At 40.3% G+C, this 18985-nt stretch overlaps 2 protein-coding genes across 3 annotated transcripts; one reads left to right on the top strand and one right to left on the bottom strand.

The window, feature by feature from the left end:
- Positions 1 to 1311: 1311 nt before the first annotated feature.
- On the bottom strand, positions 1312 to 9593 carry exo1 (exonuclease 1). The gene is made up of 14 exons (XM_079363488.1): positions 9462 to 9593; positions 9013 to 9209; positions 8794 to 8913; positions 7738 to 7861; positions 7184 to 7321; positions 6844 to 7056; positions 6490 to 6677; positions 6259 to 6361; positions 5956 to 6175; positions 4980 to 5166; positions 3448 to 4000; positions 3162 to 3251; positions 2498 to 2694; positions 1312 to 1571 (listed from the first exon to the last, which is right to left on the bottom strand). The coding sequence occupies exons 2-14, from the start codon at positions 9171 to 9173 to the stop codon at positions 1460 to 1462; spliced, it is 2406 nt and encodes an 801-aa protein (XP_079219614.1). The 5' UTR covers positions 9174 to 9209; positions 9462 to 9593; the 3' UTR covers positions 1312 to 1459.
- Positions 9594 to 9606: 13 nt separating this feature from the next.
- Positions 9607 to 17251, top strand: yipf4 (Yip1 domain family, member 4). Of its 2 annotated transcripts, none has more exons than XM_079363490.1 (6): positions 9607 to 9684; positions 11710 to 11863; positions 12332 to 12503; positions 15282 to 15359; positions 15449 to 15562; positions 16436 to 17251. In XM_079363490.1, the coding sequence occupies exons 1-6, from the start codon at positions 9675 to 9677 to the stop codon at positions 16571 to 16573; spliced, it is 666 nt and encodes a 221-aa protein (XP_079219616.1). In that variant the 5' UTR covers positions 9607 to 9674; the 3' UTR covers positions 16574 to 17251. The 2 variants fall into 2 exon arrangements, with proteins under 2 accessions (XP_079219616.1, XP_079219615.1); XM_079363489.1 differs by lacking the exon at positions 9607 to 9684 and adding an exon at positions 10360 to 10619.
- Positions 17252 to 18985: the final 1734 nt, after the last annotated feature.

Raw genomic sequence — 18985 nt, 5'->3', positions numbered from 1 at the left:
TTAGAGCTCATTTGTATCTTCACTTGTCCTTAAAAAGTACTGAAGATCGTGTCGACGTTGAAGATAATGTATGAACAAGAAAGCGTGTCAAGGTTAAGGCAAGTGGTTGGCCCTTGTGCAATAAATCAGGCCAGCTGAAATTTTGACAGAAGCATGCCAGGTATCCAGATTATCTGAGGTATTCAGCCTCACAGCAACATTGGGGAATGACTGATGTCATAAAATTTACTTAGTAGACATCCACCTTGTTTGACAACATCTTTACATTACAGAAAATATTACTGAAATAAAAGAACCTTTGATAACATCAGAACTTCATTTAGCTGCACTTTATTAGCTACTCATTCTCCATCTATGGGTTATCTGAATCACTTGGACTTTCTTATTAGTAATATCTTTGTCCTGGTGTCACTCCAGGTGTTAAAACAGATCTCTCTCTCGCTCTCACACACACACACACACACACACACACACACACACACACACAGATATAGATATACATTTTCTGCTCTGGGTCTGTTTGTTATTGTTACTATATGAAGTTTATTCATTTAATTCATATAGTAATTCATTTAAGTTAATTCATTCTTATTTATGTTTGTATTATGTTCTGTATGTGTTTTTTTTTTAAATTTGGTGATATTTTAATATAATTTAGGTGGAGGCTTCAAATAAGCTCTTCAAGTTTTCTCCCTCCTTCTGCCTGTAGCTTGTCTTTTTTTTTGCTGTGAAAATAAATAAACAAATGGTCACCATGTTAACGAGTGTGAATGTCCCAGCAATGTTTTTTACTTTGTACTTTGTTGTATAAAACATGGACTTGGCATCGGGGAAGTCACCCATTGGTTTCTGAAGAGGTATTATGGAACCATGTTGATGGTACTCATATTGAAAACAGTCACAGGGGTGATGGTGGCCTAGTGGTTGGTTTGTGCGCCCCATGTTCAAAGACAGCATGTGAGATATTCATCTTAAAAAACCCCCCCCAAAAAACACAAGAACACTAACTGATGTTGGTATAAAATGAAAAAAAAAAACCCGATCATTTCCTGCATGAAGCTTGCACTCGGGTGTAATAACTCAACACTGTTCTGGAGACAGAGGAAGCTTGCAGTCTTATCGTAACATTCCGCAGCATGCATGCAGGTCCAGTATTTTCAGTAAACACTCAAGTATGCATTGTGCATTTTTACTAGCCGACACATTCTTTGACTGCACTGAAGCAACAGACAAAAGATAGACAATGTGTTGCAACCTCACTTGAAACAACTTGTGTTCAGTTGGGAAACTCACAAACACCGTAAACAAGACTCAACTCAGAAACAGAATCTTTATTTAAAACTACGCATAGACAAAAACATACAGGTTAGTGAGAAATCATGGACATACATGGCATGTTTAAAAGCTTCAGTCCCACACAGAGCGTACACAACGCTGCGTGAAACACTCAGAGTATCGATCAGAAGCTGGTTATTAAGTTCACGTCCGTCTGGGGTGAGCTGGCCAGCAGGTTATCTTTGACTGGAGACATGGGCTTTCCTTTCGACAAGGGGGTCAGCTTTTGGGAATCTCTGAAAAACACAACAGAGGTGGTGTGATAGCAGGTCTATAACAAACTGTGTCACCGTCGGCAACCACAGCCAGATTTCTCAGGTCTAAACTGATGTCTCCTCCCTGCTTCCACAATGTGTTTTTTTAACGATGTGAACAATCCTGTTTCTGCTTCAGCTAAGCTTTAAATTCTTCTACTGTGGTTAACAGGTTGAATAAGGTGAGAAGAAATGTATTTAACTATTTATTTCTAAGGGAAAATACTGGAACTGAATATCTGTGTGACCATCAAAACAACACATCTTCTAGAGCTCATAACCAAAAATGAGTTCAAAATGAAATGATTAAAGAAAAGCAGATATATCTCTCTTTGTCAAGAGACCTCACAATAAGAAGGTCAGAGGTCAAACAGCACTTGACCTTGTGCACTTTCTAAAATATCTAAAAAAAGACAAAGGAAATTTCAAGGAGAAGGGACGTCCACTATCTTTACCGGCTCTATAAGAAGTCATTTCTTGGAATGCCATCAAAAAAGGGAAGAATGTGCAACATTTCACATGTAAGCAGAACTCAAGTCTTTACTCTGTAAATGTTTGAGTCATGACTCTGAAATGAGTGAGACACTAAAGTCCTGTCAGCTGTGTTGTCGTAACCCATGTTTAAGTCCACGTCTGGAGAGAAGAAGAACACAGCCTGCTCACTGCTTCTTTGAATGTCACATAAATGTCTGTAGATCAGTGTCATTCTGTGAAGAGTTAACCAAAGTGTGCTAACATTAAGATGTCTTTAAAGACTCTGTGGTGCAACCAACAATGTCAAAATTAACTACTTTCACCATAGAGTACCATGTTAACTTTGCAGAAACAGACTGTACTCATGTGACATGTAACCAGTGAATGGGATTACATTCAAATATTTTATGAAAGTAACTCGAGTACTTCTTTACTTTTTGAAGCTGAAATTCTCCCACAGGCTGCTGATTGTGGCCTGGACACCAGGCTTGTTCTCGTTGTTGGTGGAGGAGTTTTTCTTTGTCGAACCAACAGACTTCTTCCTCAGACCGCTGGCCCGGGCTGGGCCCAACGTCCCCACTTTTGTTGCTTGACCCTGGCTGCTGGACTTTGGTTTGGACAGACCTGAAACCTGGACAGAGGAAGAGGTTTAAAAGAGATTTGAACACTGAAGACCATCCTTTTGTTTTTCTGTGAAGAATCAGGCCTTGTAAAGTTAGGCTCAGCTGTTGTTTCAACAGATCCTGGCTTAAAGAATTCAGTTTAATGAAACCTGCTGTTGATGGAGGAAGAGGCTGAAAGAATTGTTTGGGCCCAGCCGGTGTTTGTTCTTCAGAGGGACGGCAAACAGATGATGAAAATCATTTAATAGAAAGAAAAGTGGATTTGTGAATCCTCTATAGTTGTTATTTTAAAGCATTTTGCTGTTAGTATTGGAGCTTTGAAATCATTAATTCATCAAATATTCTGTGTGGCTTCATGTTTGGTTTTTCATCGAGACACTCTCTTGTCATTGAAGTCGACCTACAGTGTAAGCGCTATTTTTAAAAGCAAAATTAAAACTCAGAATAGACTAAATCCGCTAAGGAAACATCTCACCTTTGATCTCATCACGCCGGGTTTCACATCTGCTACTGGTGAGTGTGTGGGACTTTGTTCACTCTCTGAATCTCTGCTTGAATTCGTATCCTGGGAAAGCACACAAGAGACGCATGTAAGAACAAAAAGCAGAGGATCCAAAAATAGCTCTCTCTTCACACCTCCTCGTGATCCAGGAAACTCTGATGATGGTGATGATGATGATGTACGTATGTGTGCCGGTCAACCCAACCACATGAGATACAGAGAACATTACAAAGGCGTTTGAGATTAGTAAAGAACCTACACATGCAGCATCCTCCTGGTGGGAGGGGGGGAACCTGTAGGTGGGGACCTCCTCTTTGGGACAGGACGTGATGTGAGGCTGAGACTGGGAGAAGTAGGCACTGTCCTGGGATGGAGGAGAGTCTGGAAGGTCATCATTGTTCTTTTGGTTTTCCTCAGTGGATGACAGACGCAGTGGTGATGTGTTTCCAGTTGATCTGTGTGTCTTTGTGGACGATGTAAAAGTCTCCTTTTTATACTGAAACTGCTGCAGGGCAGCCAGGCCCGAGGTGGACTGAGGTGTTCCTGATCTTTCAGTCGAGGGGGAGCTGCTTGACCAGTGAAACAACCTGAGGCCCTGACTGGCTGAACTGGGAGACGTGGTGCTTGGTGACTGAGGGGGGCTGGGGGTGTCAACAGATGAAACCTCGGGGGCATCGCTGTCATTGGTCTTGGTGCCGGGAGAGTCGTCCTGAGCAGGACTCAAAGCTCGGGGCTCCACATCCTGACAGGAATCCTGCTGAGTGGACTCCTTAGTGCTCACACAGTCTGCTGAAGACGAACGGCTGAAGAATCTACAAGTTGGAATTGATACAAAGACATTAGGATAATAACTTAGTGTTTTTTGTCATCTAATTTAAGTTCTTTTTTACTTTTCTGAAAAGGTCTATGGGCGATTACGACTCGCACTAACATGTTTCTCATTAAAACAAAGCTGCATGTATTCAAAGCCTGATCCAAATAGGACTGGACTTGTTTGATATTGAGGATGCTGTATAATGGCAATGATGGCACGTGAGTAAGGGGAAATCGAGAAAGCCTCAAACAGAGGAGGCATTATTAGAAATGATGTACCATCTGCTGGATTTTGGTTTAGCTCGAGTATTTTTGACAGCGAGCCTCAAGAGGACTCACTACAACTCAACACGTCTTCAAACTGTTCACATCATGTTTATTTTTGACAACACTTTCAGGATAAAGCTGTGATTAACTTTTATTCATGTTTTGGATTACTTTAAAACATTTCATTTTGTTTCCTTTTTTACTGTGCCCCCCTGATTCTGATGAGTATTTCTAATGAGCGGTAGTTACAGAATCTTACATTGACTTGTACTATCATCATTAAAAGCATTAAGTTAACATTACATTTCTACTCTTTTAAGCAAGGTGTGGTCAGAAACTGTAGGTGTTTTTATCATTTCAGAATCTTTAATTATCAGCAGATGGATTCCAGATTCTGCATCAGGCGTCCTTTCCGTCACCAGTCACAGTTATTATTGTTCCGTCTGCCTTAGTGATGACATTATATGTTTTATCCTAAGCTTAGTTAAATAAAATCTACAACAATTCAGTCAGACAAATTTATTTAGTGTACTCTTAGACACTAGGGTATGTAAGTTTGTTATATATATATATATATATATATATATATATATATACTGTTTGTTGTTTGCATGACAGTGCTTCATATTAAATATTCGTCTCCACATTAGATAAAAAAAAAACGTCTGACAGGAAGCTGATGAGTAGAAGAAATGATTTCTGTAATGTCACCTGCTGCATGTGCCATCTCCATGCTCCTCAGCTTCCTGGTTTCTCCTCTGCAGCAGGGTGGCGAAGCGGTTTCGTGGACGGGGCTGACTGGTTGAAGTCGGCTTGTCTGGCTGCTTTTCTGGCCTGGATCGCTTCGGACTGAAGGTAGAGTACTGCTGAAGCACATCCTGGTCTGATATACCAGAGTCTATGAAACACAAACAGAAAGGACACTCTGATTGATATTAAAGCCTGCTATCACTGCATTCTTCACAGGCTTGGTGATATAATAACTATTGATTTGTAAAGGAGCAGAGAAAGTACCTGAGGAGGAGGAGGACATAATGTTTAAAACCTTCTGATGTTTCTACCTGTTGCCATTTAAAATCTAACACTACCGGTAATTCTTTCTTCTTCAAAGCTGCAGCTCAGTTTAAATGTGGTTTATCTTCGTCATGAGGGAAACAACGTGCAAGTAAAGTATTGACGTTTTCTCTCTCTGGATGGCAGGCAGATTACAGGTATTTTTAAATGGTCTCCAATAAGAGTCTAAAACTGCAGCTGCTAACTTTTGAACATACTGTATTTCTTAAATTGCAGGAAACCTGAAAAGAGTGTTTGCAGTCATAAAGTCACTGTTGTTTTGAAAGTCCACATTAAGTCTGTTTTATTTGAGCAATTTCTGGAAACGCGTCTATATTTCCTCTCCCTTTCTGGTCACCTATTTCTGTTTTATGCAGACTCCACTTCACTGATACTATAAATAACTTTATGTTGATACCAGTGTAAAATAAGTTATAATCACACCACCAGAAATAATACCATAATAAAGATTTAAATCTAGAGCTGGAAACCTTGTTGGTAAACTTCTCCACAGCATAACGCTTTCTAATCATGAGATCTGTGCAGTGGAGGATGTGTTTACTGACAGGGTGACATCGATGAATGTGTATCATAAAGTAAGAAGAGTTTCAAATGTTGCCTGTAAACAACACACCTTCCCGCGGTCTCTTCGCCTGCAGCTCTCTGCAGGGCAGCCTCACACTGTCCAGGCTGACGACTCTCTCCTTCCCCCTGGTGGAGGGAGGCGAGGCAGGGGAGGCGGCAGCAGCAGACTTTGGTGGGCCAAAAGATCCAGGCTTGAAGCCTTTGCTCCAGATACTTGGCCCAGTGGACGCTGGCGAGCTGTTCCAGCTGTGACTGCGGGGTTTGGAAGCCTGAAACAACATTTTGATTGTTTTTATCTATTTTACACTCGACGTTGATCATCAGGACTTTGTTCATCACTTGATCGGGATACCTGCTGCACAGGTTTGTCTGGGTTGAAGTCGTCGATTTTCTTCATTGTGTTGATGTCAATGTTGCCTATGGCCATCTGTAAGCCTTTGTCATCTCCGAGGTTACTGGATTTAAAAAACTCAAGGATAAAAAAGTGAGATAATGAAAAACTCTTTGACATAAATCAACAAGGTGACACTTGAGGTTAATAAAGGTGACTCTTTGACAGGTGTATTTCAGGACAGGAGGATACATTCCAGCATAGCCGAGTGTTGCAGGGTCGATGTGCTCTGGGTACGGGTTTAGGGGTACGACTTTCCTCCCGACAGGATCAAAGACCAGCTGGTACAGGAAGGTGTTGTTGGCTCTGATGAATCCCTCAACGTACTCATCAGGGACAACAAGATTCATCTTTAGGTACTGGCCCATCTTTCTGATCACCTGAACAGACAATAAGTGCATCTTATCAAAAAATACAAGCGATTGGGCTAACGATATTTGTACTTATTATGAACTGTGTGTAATTTAAGTCTTAACCTACACTAAATATAACACTCTGGTGAAATCGGTCATCTCTCAGCCTGACACATTAACATTATGGTCTCACCTTGAGGATATCAGGGTCTTTGGCCAGTCGCAGCAGCTTGCAGGCCTTGCCCAGGCCGATGCCATGCAGCGAGGCCAGGTAGTCGCAGCCAGAGAGGATGCACATGTGACGAAACTTCTCTTCTGTAAAAACATTCCCCAGAGGGCGGCAGCGACCCAGGTTACCTTGGTCTATCTCCAGGCCGTTGCCTTGTTTGTCCATTTTGAGGATTACCTACAAGGTTGTAACAAAACAATTGAAATCTGTTAAATAAAGTGACTAACCATCTTCATCCAATGATCAGAGCTCCTCTAGGTGTTTTCTATGTACGCAGGTGGACAGGAACGTTTTGACTCGATACCTTTTTGCAGCCAAAAGCCAGCAGGTCAGAGTCCTCTGTGATGACAGCCTGAGCCAGACCACACTTAGTGAGGTAAGCTAACTGAGCATCCGCTTCATAAGGAGCCACGACACAGTCCACTCCTCGCGCCCTTGCAGTCTGACTCCATGCAAAAAAAATAAATGATTAAACACATAAAACATTTTCACCATAACTTCACTAACATGCAGAACTCTAGAATGTAATCAGACGACTGCCATGGAAAACAGCAATGTTATCTGTGTTTTTTTATATTTTATCCTTGTTTATTTTTATTTTATTTTACTTTACAGGGACAATGCATATAAAAAAAAAAAAAAAAAACATCTAAGTGAATATGCCAGAGTTAGCCAAAAGGCTCATTTTCATCTGCTGTCCCTGGCCAGACATTACAAAAGGCTCCCTGGAAAATCAAAACAAATTCATGCATTGTTAAAAGGCTAAAAATAGAAATAAAACTGCAGTAATTAAGCAGACAGGGCGGTGGTAGAATTAAGGCTCTTATATACATCTGGCAGGAGAAAATAAGTCTTCACCTTTATTAGGTTATGAGCCATGGCTGGGGTGATGTTAACACAGCGGGTAAAACAGTCTCTGGCCTCGGACAGTTTTCCTTCACGTAGCAGCTGTCGGCCTTTCTGAAGGTTGGTTTCTCTGCGTCTGCACAGCGTAAAAAAAAAAAAAAAAAAGACACCTCAGATTAAACTTTGTACAAGTGATTATTAAAACACAAAACAAACAGGAGGGCTTTGTGTCCAGAAAATAATACAATAATAAAACCTCCTGTCACAGAGAAAAGGGTCACAGATACAGCTCAGCTTCCTTGCTGATGAAAACAAGCTTCGGTGTCTTCTGTCGACAGGTCGATGCATTCCTGTTTGCACCTTCACACACAAACAGTGAGTCAATGTTGCTGTTTTGGAATGCAGAACTTCAGAGAAACAAAGCTTTGTCTGAGCCTGTTTGTTACTGAGAAACACTGGATCGTTGTGTTTGGCAGTGTCATCACCTCTGAGGCAGAACATTTTTGTTATGGACCCAATACAGAGATATTTTTTTCCCCCCTTTCCGTTTGAGTGATCTTGTTGTCAATAATTGCTTTTACTCTCATGTTAACATGTTAGTATTTGTTGTGTCCAGGAAGGTCAAGTTTACACTTGAGATATCACCTGAGATATATAGATAAGATATCATTCCTGATATGTTGTGAAAAACTCAAACTCACAGGCACTCATTCGACTTTCACCTTCATCTTCCAACATGTTACTTTAGACAGCAGCATATCTGAAGACAGGTGATGCTACTTATAGTACAACTCAATCCTTTATAGTGTTTTCTCTCCAATATAGTCAGATAAACACGTCTTGGAAACAAAATTGTGTGACCCTGAATACAGTTTAAAAGACATGTAAACGAGGTTTGATACGGATGACCAATCAGACTGACGAAGGTGCAGACTGGTTCTTCGGAGGAAAATGTCTGAAACCTTTTTATCATTGAGGTCCCTTTAAAGAATTTGGGAACCTGTTAGGTGGTATAAAATATGCTGTTATGGATGCTGCATATCATTTACAATCAAGCTAAATACTCACTCTCTGCGGGCTTTTTCCACTTCATGTTTGGAAGGTAAATTGCGTCCATCAAACACCAAAATCGGTTTGACACTGAAGGTCAGCAGCATGTCCACAAATTTCATGCAGTACCACACGTACCTAGGATGGGACGATTTCAAATATCAATATAAAGGTTGAGCTTTCAATCCAAGCAACAAGAAATCGGACAAATTAAATTTGAAAAACAGAAATGCTTACTGGTCGGTCGGCTCTCCTTTAGCGAGTTTCTCTGCACATGAGAAGGCTCCTTTATGCAGCCAGCAGTATGTGTCCACAGCCACAGTCTGGCCTTTGTATTTTTTCACATTGATTGGCTCTCCCGCATCTTTGATGAACTGCAGCAGTCCAGAGATTCCCATTTTGAGCAGCTGATTGGATTCACACAGATTCTGTAACTTTAGAAAAGCAAACAAACAGATAAAATACTCATTACAGCAAACTGCAGCCATCCTGGAAACTCATTTCTATATGGTCACAGATCCCAGTGTATAGACACAGATCCCAGTGGATAGACACAGATCCCAGTGTACTTCCGCACTAACGCTTATTAACGGTAGCTGCAGGTTTCGCCTGGTGTTCGTGTACACACCAGTGTGTGTAAAAGATACACAGCACAGAATGACACAGAATGTATAGTTTAAACTTACATCTTTGTTGAAGTTTCCATTCACACTCGAGCAGCTTGTCCGTATTGCAGCCGAAGCGAGTTTGGTTTTAGCGGCAAAAACACATGATTCAGTATGAGCTCCTGGGATTGGCCAGCTGGATCGAGAGGGGCGTGGCTTATGACATAAGAACAGAGGGAGCTCTGAAAGCAGCATCCAGCGTGTTGTGATTTTATTTTATGCCTGTATGTAATAATGTCTACAGGTATGTTGTTTCTTGTCTGTGTGTAAGCATACTTAACCCTCTGTGTGCCTCAGACTTTTTCAAAAGCTTATAAGTTGGATCCGTGAACTGAAGAGCACCGGAAGGACTAATTACCAGAATATTTTTTCAACACCCATGCGGCACTCCATGCATCTGCTTGTTAAATGAATGTCTTTAGACAAGCTTTAATTCTCATTTTACCAGGGCTAAATTCATGGAGATCATGGTATACACGGTTTAAAGTAGCCCCCCAGGCCAGTAGGGGGCCCAACAGGTCTGACAGAGTGTGAACCCTGGCAGTGGCAAAAAATCATAGACTGTTTTTAATGACAGTAACCCCCCCCCCCCCCCACACACACACACACAGACGGCCCCAGCTAAAAAAAAAAAGCACTCACTCTTAAGCACTGCATTTATTATAGCCTTTTCAATCATGCATATAGCATGTATGTATGTGTAGCATATATAACACATGTAAAATCTTCCCATTTTGCCATTTTTTGTTGGAGTCAGATTATAGATGACATAGTGGTGATGAACACTGGTTGGAGGGCCCCAACAGACTCGAGCGTGCAAAGAATAAATGTATAATCTATGTTGAACTGTCCCGTCTTGGAAGTATTTCTATAATCCCGGGTTTTATGACTGCACTTGAATGCATCGTTATACGTGTCTCATTTCCCAGCTTCCCTTGCGCGTCTTCTTCCTGCTTCAGTCGCAGAAGTGTCAGACAGGCGGAACAAAATAAAACAAAACAAGATGCAACTTTGCGGATGAGCTGTGTTCTGTGACAGCGACATTAACGCTTTCCGACACGACTTTTTCAATGTCATCTGTTTGCACTCCGCGGGAATTGCATTAAAAATAAAAACCAACCATGCAGTTTCCTCCCACCAACGGGGATTTCACGTTCGTCTCTTCGACAGAGGCTGAAGGTAGGCAAAGCTACAGCTAGCATAGCAGGCCTGGGCAGGGCGAACACATACCCGGGGACGTGCCACATTAAATCTGCCTTATAAAGTACCGCAATCACCACTGGAAATGACTTAATGATCTTGAGTGTGTTTTTCAAATAGTTTCAAATAGTTTATTTTCATTGTTATATACATGCTATCTTCAGCTAACAGTAACGATACGTGTCGACAACAAAAGCAGCCAAAACAAACTCAAGTTTGTTTTTTTTATCATCCAACTCACCGTTTAAGTAACGATGCTATTAAAAAACAACATAACATACATCAAAACGGGCAATATAAATGTCTGTATAGTCATTTCACACATAGCCTTTGTTTTTACATCCATTTACATCTTCACCTTATTTTGTAAATGCTAAATTCCTTATGTAAAAACTGTTTTTCCCCCTGCACTACAACTAGCCAATGCAACGAAATGTCTTTCTTATCTACACAGTAAAGTTCACATTTAAATGACAATAAAGAAAGTTTAAGTTATCTTTTTAATGTAGCCCACATCCTAACACTTAAAAGTACAGGATTGTGCTAGTTAGTTTCATCGTGTGCATTGGTTTCAGAATTGTAATGAATATTAAATATCTAAAGAAAATGCCTGAGCACTAGATGTTGAAATATGCCTGATCGTTCATGGCCTGTCTGAGCCTAAATCACATTCCCTGTGATGTTTCATGAAGTCTTGTGAGTGTGTTTTGGGATTTAACATAAACATGAAAATAAAGGCAGGTTTGATTTTAGATTGCAGATTTCCCAAACTTTTTTTACTTCAGTTTTTTGATTCCTACCAGCATCCTTGTCCAGAGAGCACCTCTAAGTAACTCGTTTTGAGCCAAGGACATGTTCCTGTGCTTGTCTCATTATATCCCCTGAATGAAAAGCTGTAATACTTGATGCAGAATGGTTTTCATGCAGGGTGTCAATACAATGATTTACAGAGTATATATTTATTGTCGCTCGTTTTATTTTTTAACACGCACTGATAATGTAAGTATAACTTGTGCTTCATTAATCTGTGATCCTACGCTGTACTCACAAGCCAACATTTCCTCCTCAGAGCTCAGTGGCACCATCAGTGCCCCGGACATTAAACTGAACATGGGCAGTGAGAATGTCAAAGATCCTTATGCCACCACCTTCCTGAGACAGCGAGGCTACGGTTGGCTGCTGGAGGTGGAGGAGGATAACAGTGAAGAAAGTAAACCTCTTCTGTAAGTTCACGGTTGTTGTTTTCCTCAGTGTTTCAACCTTTGTCATTTTTTCATCACATCATGTATATAAAGTAGATGTTTACTGTTTATCTGTGTTGCCTATTCAATTTTGCCCAGGTCCGATTTTCCACCAACAACTTTTTAAACCAGAAACTGCCTTCTCGCCACTTGTTTGTCTGTCGGTGGATTAAATGGTCCAACCTAATAGCATGTTCATTCAGTTGTATGGTTATACATTAAAAATCAAGTGTAGTAGACCTGTAACTTCTGTGACCTTAATCTTAAAATGACCGTGTAATAACATAATAATAAATGTAATGACATTTGTTCTTGAAGCATTTTACTTTATTTCCCATTAAAGGAAACCCCAATCTGTAGAATCACAGAGATGTTTCACTGTTGTTTAAGTACAGTATGAATATATATATGGCTGATTTAAGACTTGTGTGGTCTTGTCTGTGTGAGCAGAGAAGAGCTGGACATCGACCTAAAGGACATCTATTACAAGATCCGGTGTGTGTTGATGCCAATGCCCTCGCTGGGGTTTAACCGCCAGGTGGTCAGAGACAACCCGGACTTCTGGGGCCCTCTCGCCGTGGTGCTGCTTTTCTCAATGATCTCCATCTATGGCCAGTTCAGGGTAAGCAGACGACAGTAAAACATCACCCTGATGTCATTACACCACGTTTCCCACACTGCCTAAGAGTTTGTCTTTAAGCCACTGCACAGTGTCAGGGGTCTGGCGGTCCCATAACCTCAACATTAAGAACTCACTGTGGCCTTTGTTGAATTTCCTCTGATTTACACCATCCTGTGCACGTGTATACTCATAATAGAAAAAACTATCAAAGCCAGCCATAAGGGTTCATTTTTAAGGGCTGTTTGATTTGCAAAGGAAAAAACATTGGTTATTGAACGCAGCTTGAAAACACTACATGTGACATTATTATTTACAATCTCCATTTCTAAACAGTGATACCCGTGTCGTTGTGGCTTTGAGGCATCAAGAGCTGAAAAATGAAGACCAAGGAAGGCTGGCATCACTTTTTACATGTTAGTTTAGAAAAGGAAAAAAATATATCTGTAAACGACACATGGGTAAAGTTAGTAAGTAAAATATGTAATCATGCTGCAAGCTTATTGGTAATTATAGGCCAGCTTAGTTAGAACCTAAATCAGTGTGCCTTGTGATCATGAGCTGTTAGCCAGACAAATAAGTTAACTGGCAAACACTGATTTGTCTGCACAATTAGTCTTCCTGCTCTGCAGCTGCCTGTCAAGTGTAAAGTCACATGAAAGTTACAGTTTCATGAAAGAGGAGGGCTAGTGCTGGTCTACACTTCATAATCTCACAGGACAACTCCAGTAACTTTAAATCAAACAAACACCACAGTGAAGTTGAGCACGAACATGCACTGCAATCAGCCAGCATATTGACATTTAAGGCGTGCTTTAAATCTAAAGTGGGACAGACAGTGGCTTTTATTGACATCGATTTTCTGTCATGTTTTTTTTTTTTTTTTTTAATGTGCATAAATCTAGGGCAGTGGTGAAGCTGCACTTTGGTGACTGGTTGAACCCGTTTGGCTTTCTGTCATACTCCAGTTCAAATGCACTCAAATGTTTTCTGTTGTGTATTACTGCTGATCATAGAGTCTAACATGGACAATGAGGTTTGTCCATGTCTGTGTAAACATTTTAAACAGTGGGGGATCAGATGGCCTGGCAGTGACGTCTCGCCCCCATGTACAGAGGTCACAGTCCTCAAAGCGGGCGTCCGGGTTTAAGTTTGAACTGTGCCTCCTTTCTTACATCTCTCGCCACTCTCCCCCCCCCCCCCCCCCCCCTTAAAGAAAAACATAAAGCTCTTTGAACAGTGTATTGAGACCTGCACTACAACCCTCGTTCAACATTCAAAGGATAACATTTGACTATCTCGCTCTATTAGCCTATCAACATCATGTGAGCTGTCACACAATGCGCGTTAAGTAAACCCAGGGACTCCATGAGCGTGTACACTAAAAAGTGGGTGCATGAGCAGGAGATAACGTATCACAAACACTGAAAGGTCCAGTAGCATATTCTCTAAACAAACAGCTAAATACATTATGAAACAAATAGTAAGAAGCCCACAAAGTAATTCAGGTTAAAAGTACAACAGATGCAGCTGGATGACAGGCTGTTAGTTTATACATAACGTTATAATATGGCTGCCTTATTGTTATAACGGGAGGAGATTCAACTGTGATTACATTTATGTGCAGCATCATTAAATACATTGAAGTGCTGATGAATGCTCAGGTTGAGATATATTATCCCTCCAGCATGCTCTGGGTCTCCTCCCAGTTGGTCGTGCCCTCTGAAGGGATGCAAAGCGGGTGCCTGAGTAGCAGCTCTACACCTCGAGATGTCTGAGCTCGCCACTCTGCTCCGAAGCTGAGCCCGGCCACACTGGGGGAAGAAACTCATTTCATCCACTTGTAAACATGATGAAATCATGATCTCTTTGATGGGTTGACTACCCCTCCGCTAACGACCCTTGGTGAGAGTTGGAACGTCGACCGACTCTTAAGAAGAGAGCTTTGCCTTCATGCTCGAAGCCATCTTCACCAGAATGGTCCGTTGTTTTATCCAGCAGAGAACCGTCGTTTGATTCATGTTCTGTCATCCTGAAGGCGACTTAGGAGAAAAACACTTTTTAAAAAAAATATGACATCATGATGACCTGAAGCCTGTTTCACACTTCTATGTTGAATATTGAGCCGGTGTGTGCTGTAGAAACTCCAGACATGTAACTGAACATTGCAGCAATGTTAAAAAAATAACAAAAAAGTCATTAGACATCTGTAGTGATGCACTAAACGAAGGAAGCTGTGTCGTCATCGATCGAGTAGCTCTCTGCTGCTTTCTGGCTTCCATTGAATGGTCATTGCAGGTTTCAATGTTTATAAGAATATAAACACACACACACACACACTTCAGTAAAAGAAATCGCTTTTCTCAATTTTAGCTACAACATCAGTCACCGCTGTTTGAATCATAAAGGGCGTTTCAAGAAGCTCAATGCAGTTAAGTAGAAACGCTGAAGCTAAATAATGTAGAGCTTCGGCTGCAGAATCTGTGATGATGGAAACACTTGATGTTATTTTTGTGTAGCTGTTAAGTGGAGAAAGCTCTTCGTTGGCTCCTGTTACTGAGCATCCATCTAAACGTAGGAGAAGCGGATCAATTCCTCCCTGCTTACACACACACACACACACACACACACACACACACACACACACAATTAAACTTCGATAAAAGGAGAATAAAGTGTTTTTGTTACTGATATGATGGCCCAGTATTCGTTTGAAAAGAGTAACATGTTCACCTCTCACCCTTTCCAGTGTTGACATGGAACTCTGTTTTTATTTTGCAGGTTGTGTCTTGGATCATCACCATCTGGATATTTGGATCACTAACTATCTTCCTGCTGGCCCGTGTTCTTGGCGGTGAGGTACGTGCAGCAGGTGAAAATGGCGTCAGACATGACTTTAACATCAAACATCAGCATGCTCTGAGGGAATCTGTTGATCTTGTGCGCAGGTTTCTTTCGGACAGGTCCTTGGTGTAATTGGATATTCCCTTCTCCCTCTCATCGTTATAGCCCCGTTGCTCTTAGTAATCGGGGGGTTCGAGGTGGTTTCAACACTAATCAAAGTAAGTCAAAGCACACTATTGTTTTATAATGTTGTTAAACAGACAGGCCTCTCAATTTTGATTCACCAATGAAGACGCTCTGACTAAAAGTGTATTTAACCTGTAAATTGTAACATGCATACAACAAGATAAACATTTAATTGTATCGTACAGATTTTTACCCAAAAAAAGGGAGTAAATCTTTTTTTAGTGTCGAAATCAGTATGTGTTCACGTTATAGTGGAGTGTGTATCGAAGCCCCAATATGACTTCAATATTTTATCTGTGAGATGTATTCATTTGGGCTATTGCAGCATGTTTCAAAGTAAACTTTACTGTATTTTTACTGTACATTTCTCAGTTTGCGAGATGAATAAAGGTTTTATCTTAGGATTTAGAGTTTTCAGTGTGAGCTGAGCTTCCTGCTCACGTCCCATTCCTTCAAAACAGATTGAGTCCAACAACGTCATCAATGATGAAACCAGTGAGAGCAATTCAGAGTTAAATGCCTTGCCCGAGGACACATCGGACATGATGCTGCAGGAGCTGGAGATCGAACCCCGACTATCCGGTTGAGAGACGACCAACTCTCCCCGTTTAGCCGCCCCTGCTTACTTAATCTCAGCTCCACTTTCTGATTATTAAGGATCCAGCAGACTACTTACTAAATCCTTTTATTCTTTTCTGAGGCTTAGACGCAGTGCCGCAGACAGCCGAAAACAAATTCATATATAACAAAATATTAGCAGAAAATTGCCACAATGTTATTTATGTTTTTACAGAAATCCATTCCCCTCTTTTCTTGCTTCTTTAAATACTTGTGTCATATGATGCTTGTCAATGAGATGTGTGGATAAATAAATAGTCAAAGTGTTGTCTCCTCTGATCTTTCAGCTGTTCGGGGTGTTCTGGGCTGCTTACAGCGCTGCTTCGCTGCTCGTCGGAGATGAATTCAAGACAAAGAAACCCCTTCTCATATATCCCATATTCCTTTTGTACATCTACTTCCTGTCACTTTATACTGGTGTGTGACTGGTTGAGTGGAAACTGTGGACCTTTTCATGGACAGTGACCCTGGATTATGGGGTTAAAAAACAAACGTCAAAGTTGGAACCCAGGATATATTTTTTTTTTAAGGTGTTTATTTCTTTTAAACTCTGTTACATCCTAGAAGGTGTGGACGTTGGGAATATATATCTGTGTATATAGTTGTGTCCCTCATGTCTCATGAATGATCAATAAAATCCTCACTGCTTTTACAGCTTAATGCTTTCAGTATGCAGACATGTTTACAAATCCAATACAGTTCCTATAGTGCTGCATTTTCTTGGACTTTATGAAGTTGGGAATGATCACAGGGTTATTTATTTAATGATTTGTTTCCCCCCTCTCTTTATCCTACTGAAAATGTCTTGCCAAATAAATGTGTACATGTCAAAGGAATAATTGGATAAAAGAGACTGCACCACACAGAAGGAAAGGGCATAATGTTCCTCATTGTTACACATTGTAATGTACATTGAGGAGTGTTCATTTATGCTTTCACATTTTGTCCTACAGACTGATTTTCTCTCATTTACAGACTGATGACATGACTGGGTGTTAAGAGTGATATAAACTATTGTATTCAAATTGTGGTGCCTTGTTTTCCCAGCCCTGTTTCCTGTCGATCAACAGTTCCATAAAGGACTATAATCACTTGCTCAATCATTTCAGTAAATCAGTAGTTATTTGTCACTTTAAAACCTGTTGTTTAATGACTGTTTGTGCATTACTCACACTTGTCCAAGTTAGTCACATTGATTTATTACACTTTTCTTTGTGAATTGGACTTTTTAAAGGGATCATACCAGGTTTCATATCCACTCGTAAAAGTTGTTAGTCATCATAAAGTTATACAGTTCTGGATCTTAGTAAAAATTTACAGCGATGTCTTGCACTAAAGATTTCAATAAAACAAACGGTAACAAATTGAGATGTAAACATAATCCCTGATGGGTTTAAAACCAAGATATTATTTCAAGGTTTATTGTCTAATGTATCATTATTGAGGAGATAACCAGTTCTGAGTGATGGCTTTTTTTTACAACAAAAATCAAAATGCCAAACTGGTATTTATCACTGCCTGTACTAAGGAAAAAGTGTTCATTCGCATTTTTTTAATGATGTTAACCTCAGCCTGTGTTGATTCAAAATCTGCTCTTCTTCGGAGCGTTATGAATTTTGAAATTCATAATTCTTACTCTGTGAAGCCAAGCCTCAGATGTTACGTAACAATATGAAAATACTAAAGGCCTGTTTTAGGTGAACTAAATATGCAAGAGTAATTTTTTATGTCACAGTTCATAACAGAGGACTGCTATAAAAGAAAATGCACTTGGGGGCTTAAATTAAGAGTTTATTCTCCAGATGCCTCTACACCACATATTACTGCACACTTGGTACTCCGACCGAACCCAAATGGATGAAAATCTGTTTAACGTTAGAAGATATTTCAGGGGGGAAAAAAACTGAACAGCCAAACAGCAGTGAATGAGAAGTTGTGGGTTACTGAGAGACATAACATTTAATTGGATTTTAAAGTTGGATAGAAATTAAATTCTGGGCCTAAGTATCTCCTCTGTGAATTGTATAGCCTGCTCTTGTTCATGAAACATCTCTTTTTAATCGGAGGCATTAGTCCTTTTGTTTTGGTTTGATGAATGTGACTTCTCTTTATGTTGATAGGTACTACGGCTACATAACATAAGTCAACTGCCTCTGTTATGATCTTAAACAGGACATGAAAAAAGCAGTAGGGCTTTGTCTTTGATTGTTTCCCACTTCTCCCATTTAGCCAATACATCTATTTATCAATCCATTGAACAGCCGGTCGGTCACTGTCTTTGCAGTACATACGGTATATGAATATAATCAAAACTCAAAGAAAAAAATCTGTGTTGATCCCCATTTCAGCATCTAGAGCAAGAACAAAGTGTGCATGTAAGGGTGTGCTTACACAGTAAATATCAGGCCTTCTGTTTATGGTATTTAGGCTTAACTGATCCAGGTGAAGAGAAATAGAACCGTACAATCATTTATTTCTTCAAATTTATATCAATATACATAGTGTATATAACCCAAAAGAAACCAACATACTTACAATGTACTCATACCTTATACTGAGATACATAAGACTCCACAGATTTACAGGTCTGCTCCACTCTGGGTGTCTGGATCAGACAGATGATCGTTTAAGAAAAATGTTTAAGTAATAAACTGAATAGTCCGTTTAGAACAAAAAGAGAGATTTGAATGATCCAGGATTAGTACATCAAAGATTAAATGAACCTGCATATCATTTAATCTATTACAATACATATCAGATTTATTCTGTGAAATTGACATGCGTATTGACTACTAAGAAGGACTGGTGAAGGCAGGCCATTTAGGTATGACTTTTGT

This window comes from Symphodus melops, assembly GCF_947650265.1.
Source record: "Symphodus melops genome assembly, chromosome: 15".
In the NCBI taxonomy this organism is placed as follows: domain Eukaryota; kingdom Metazoa; phylum Chordata; class Actinopteri; order Labriformes; family Labridae; genus Symphodus; species Symphodus melops.
This window is presented reverse-complemented; position numbering and strand designations above follow the sequence as displayed.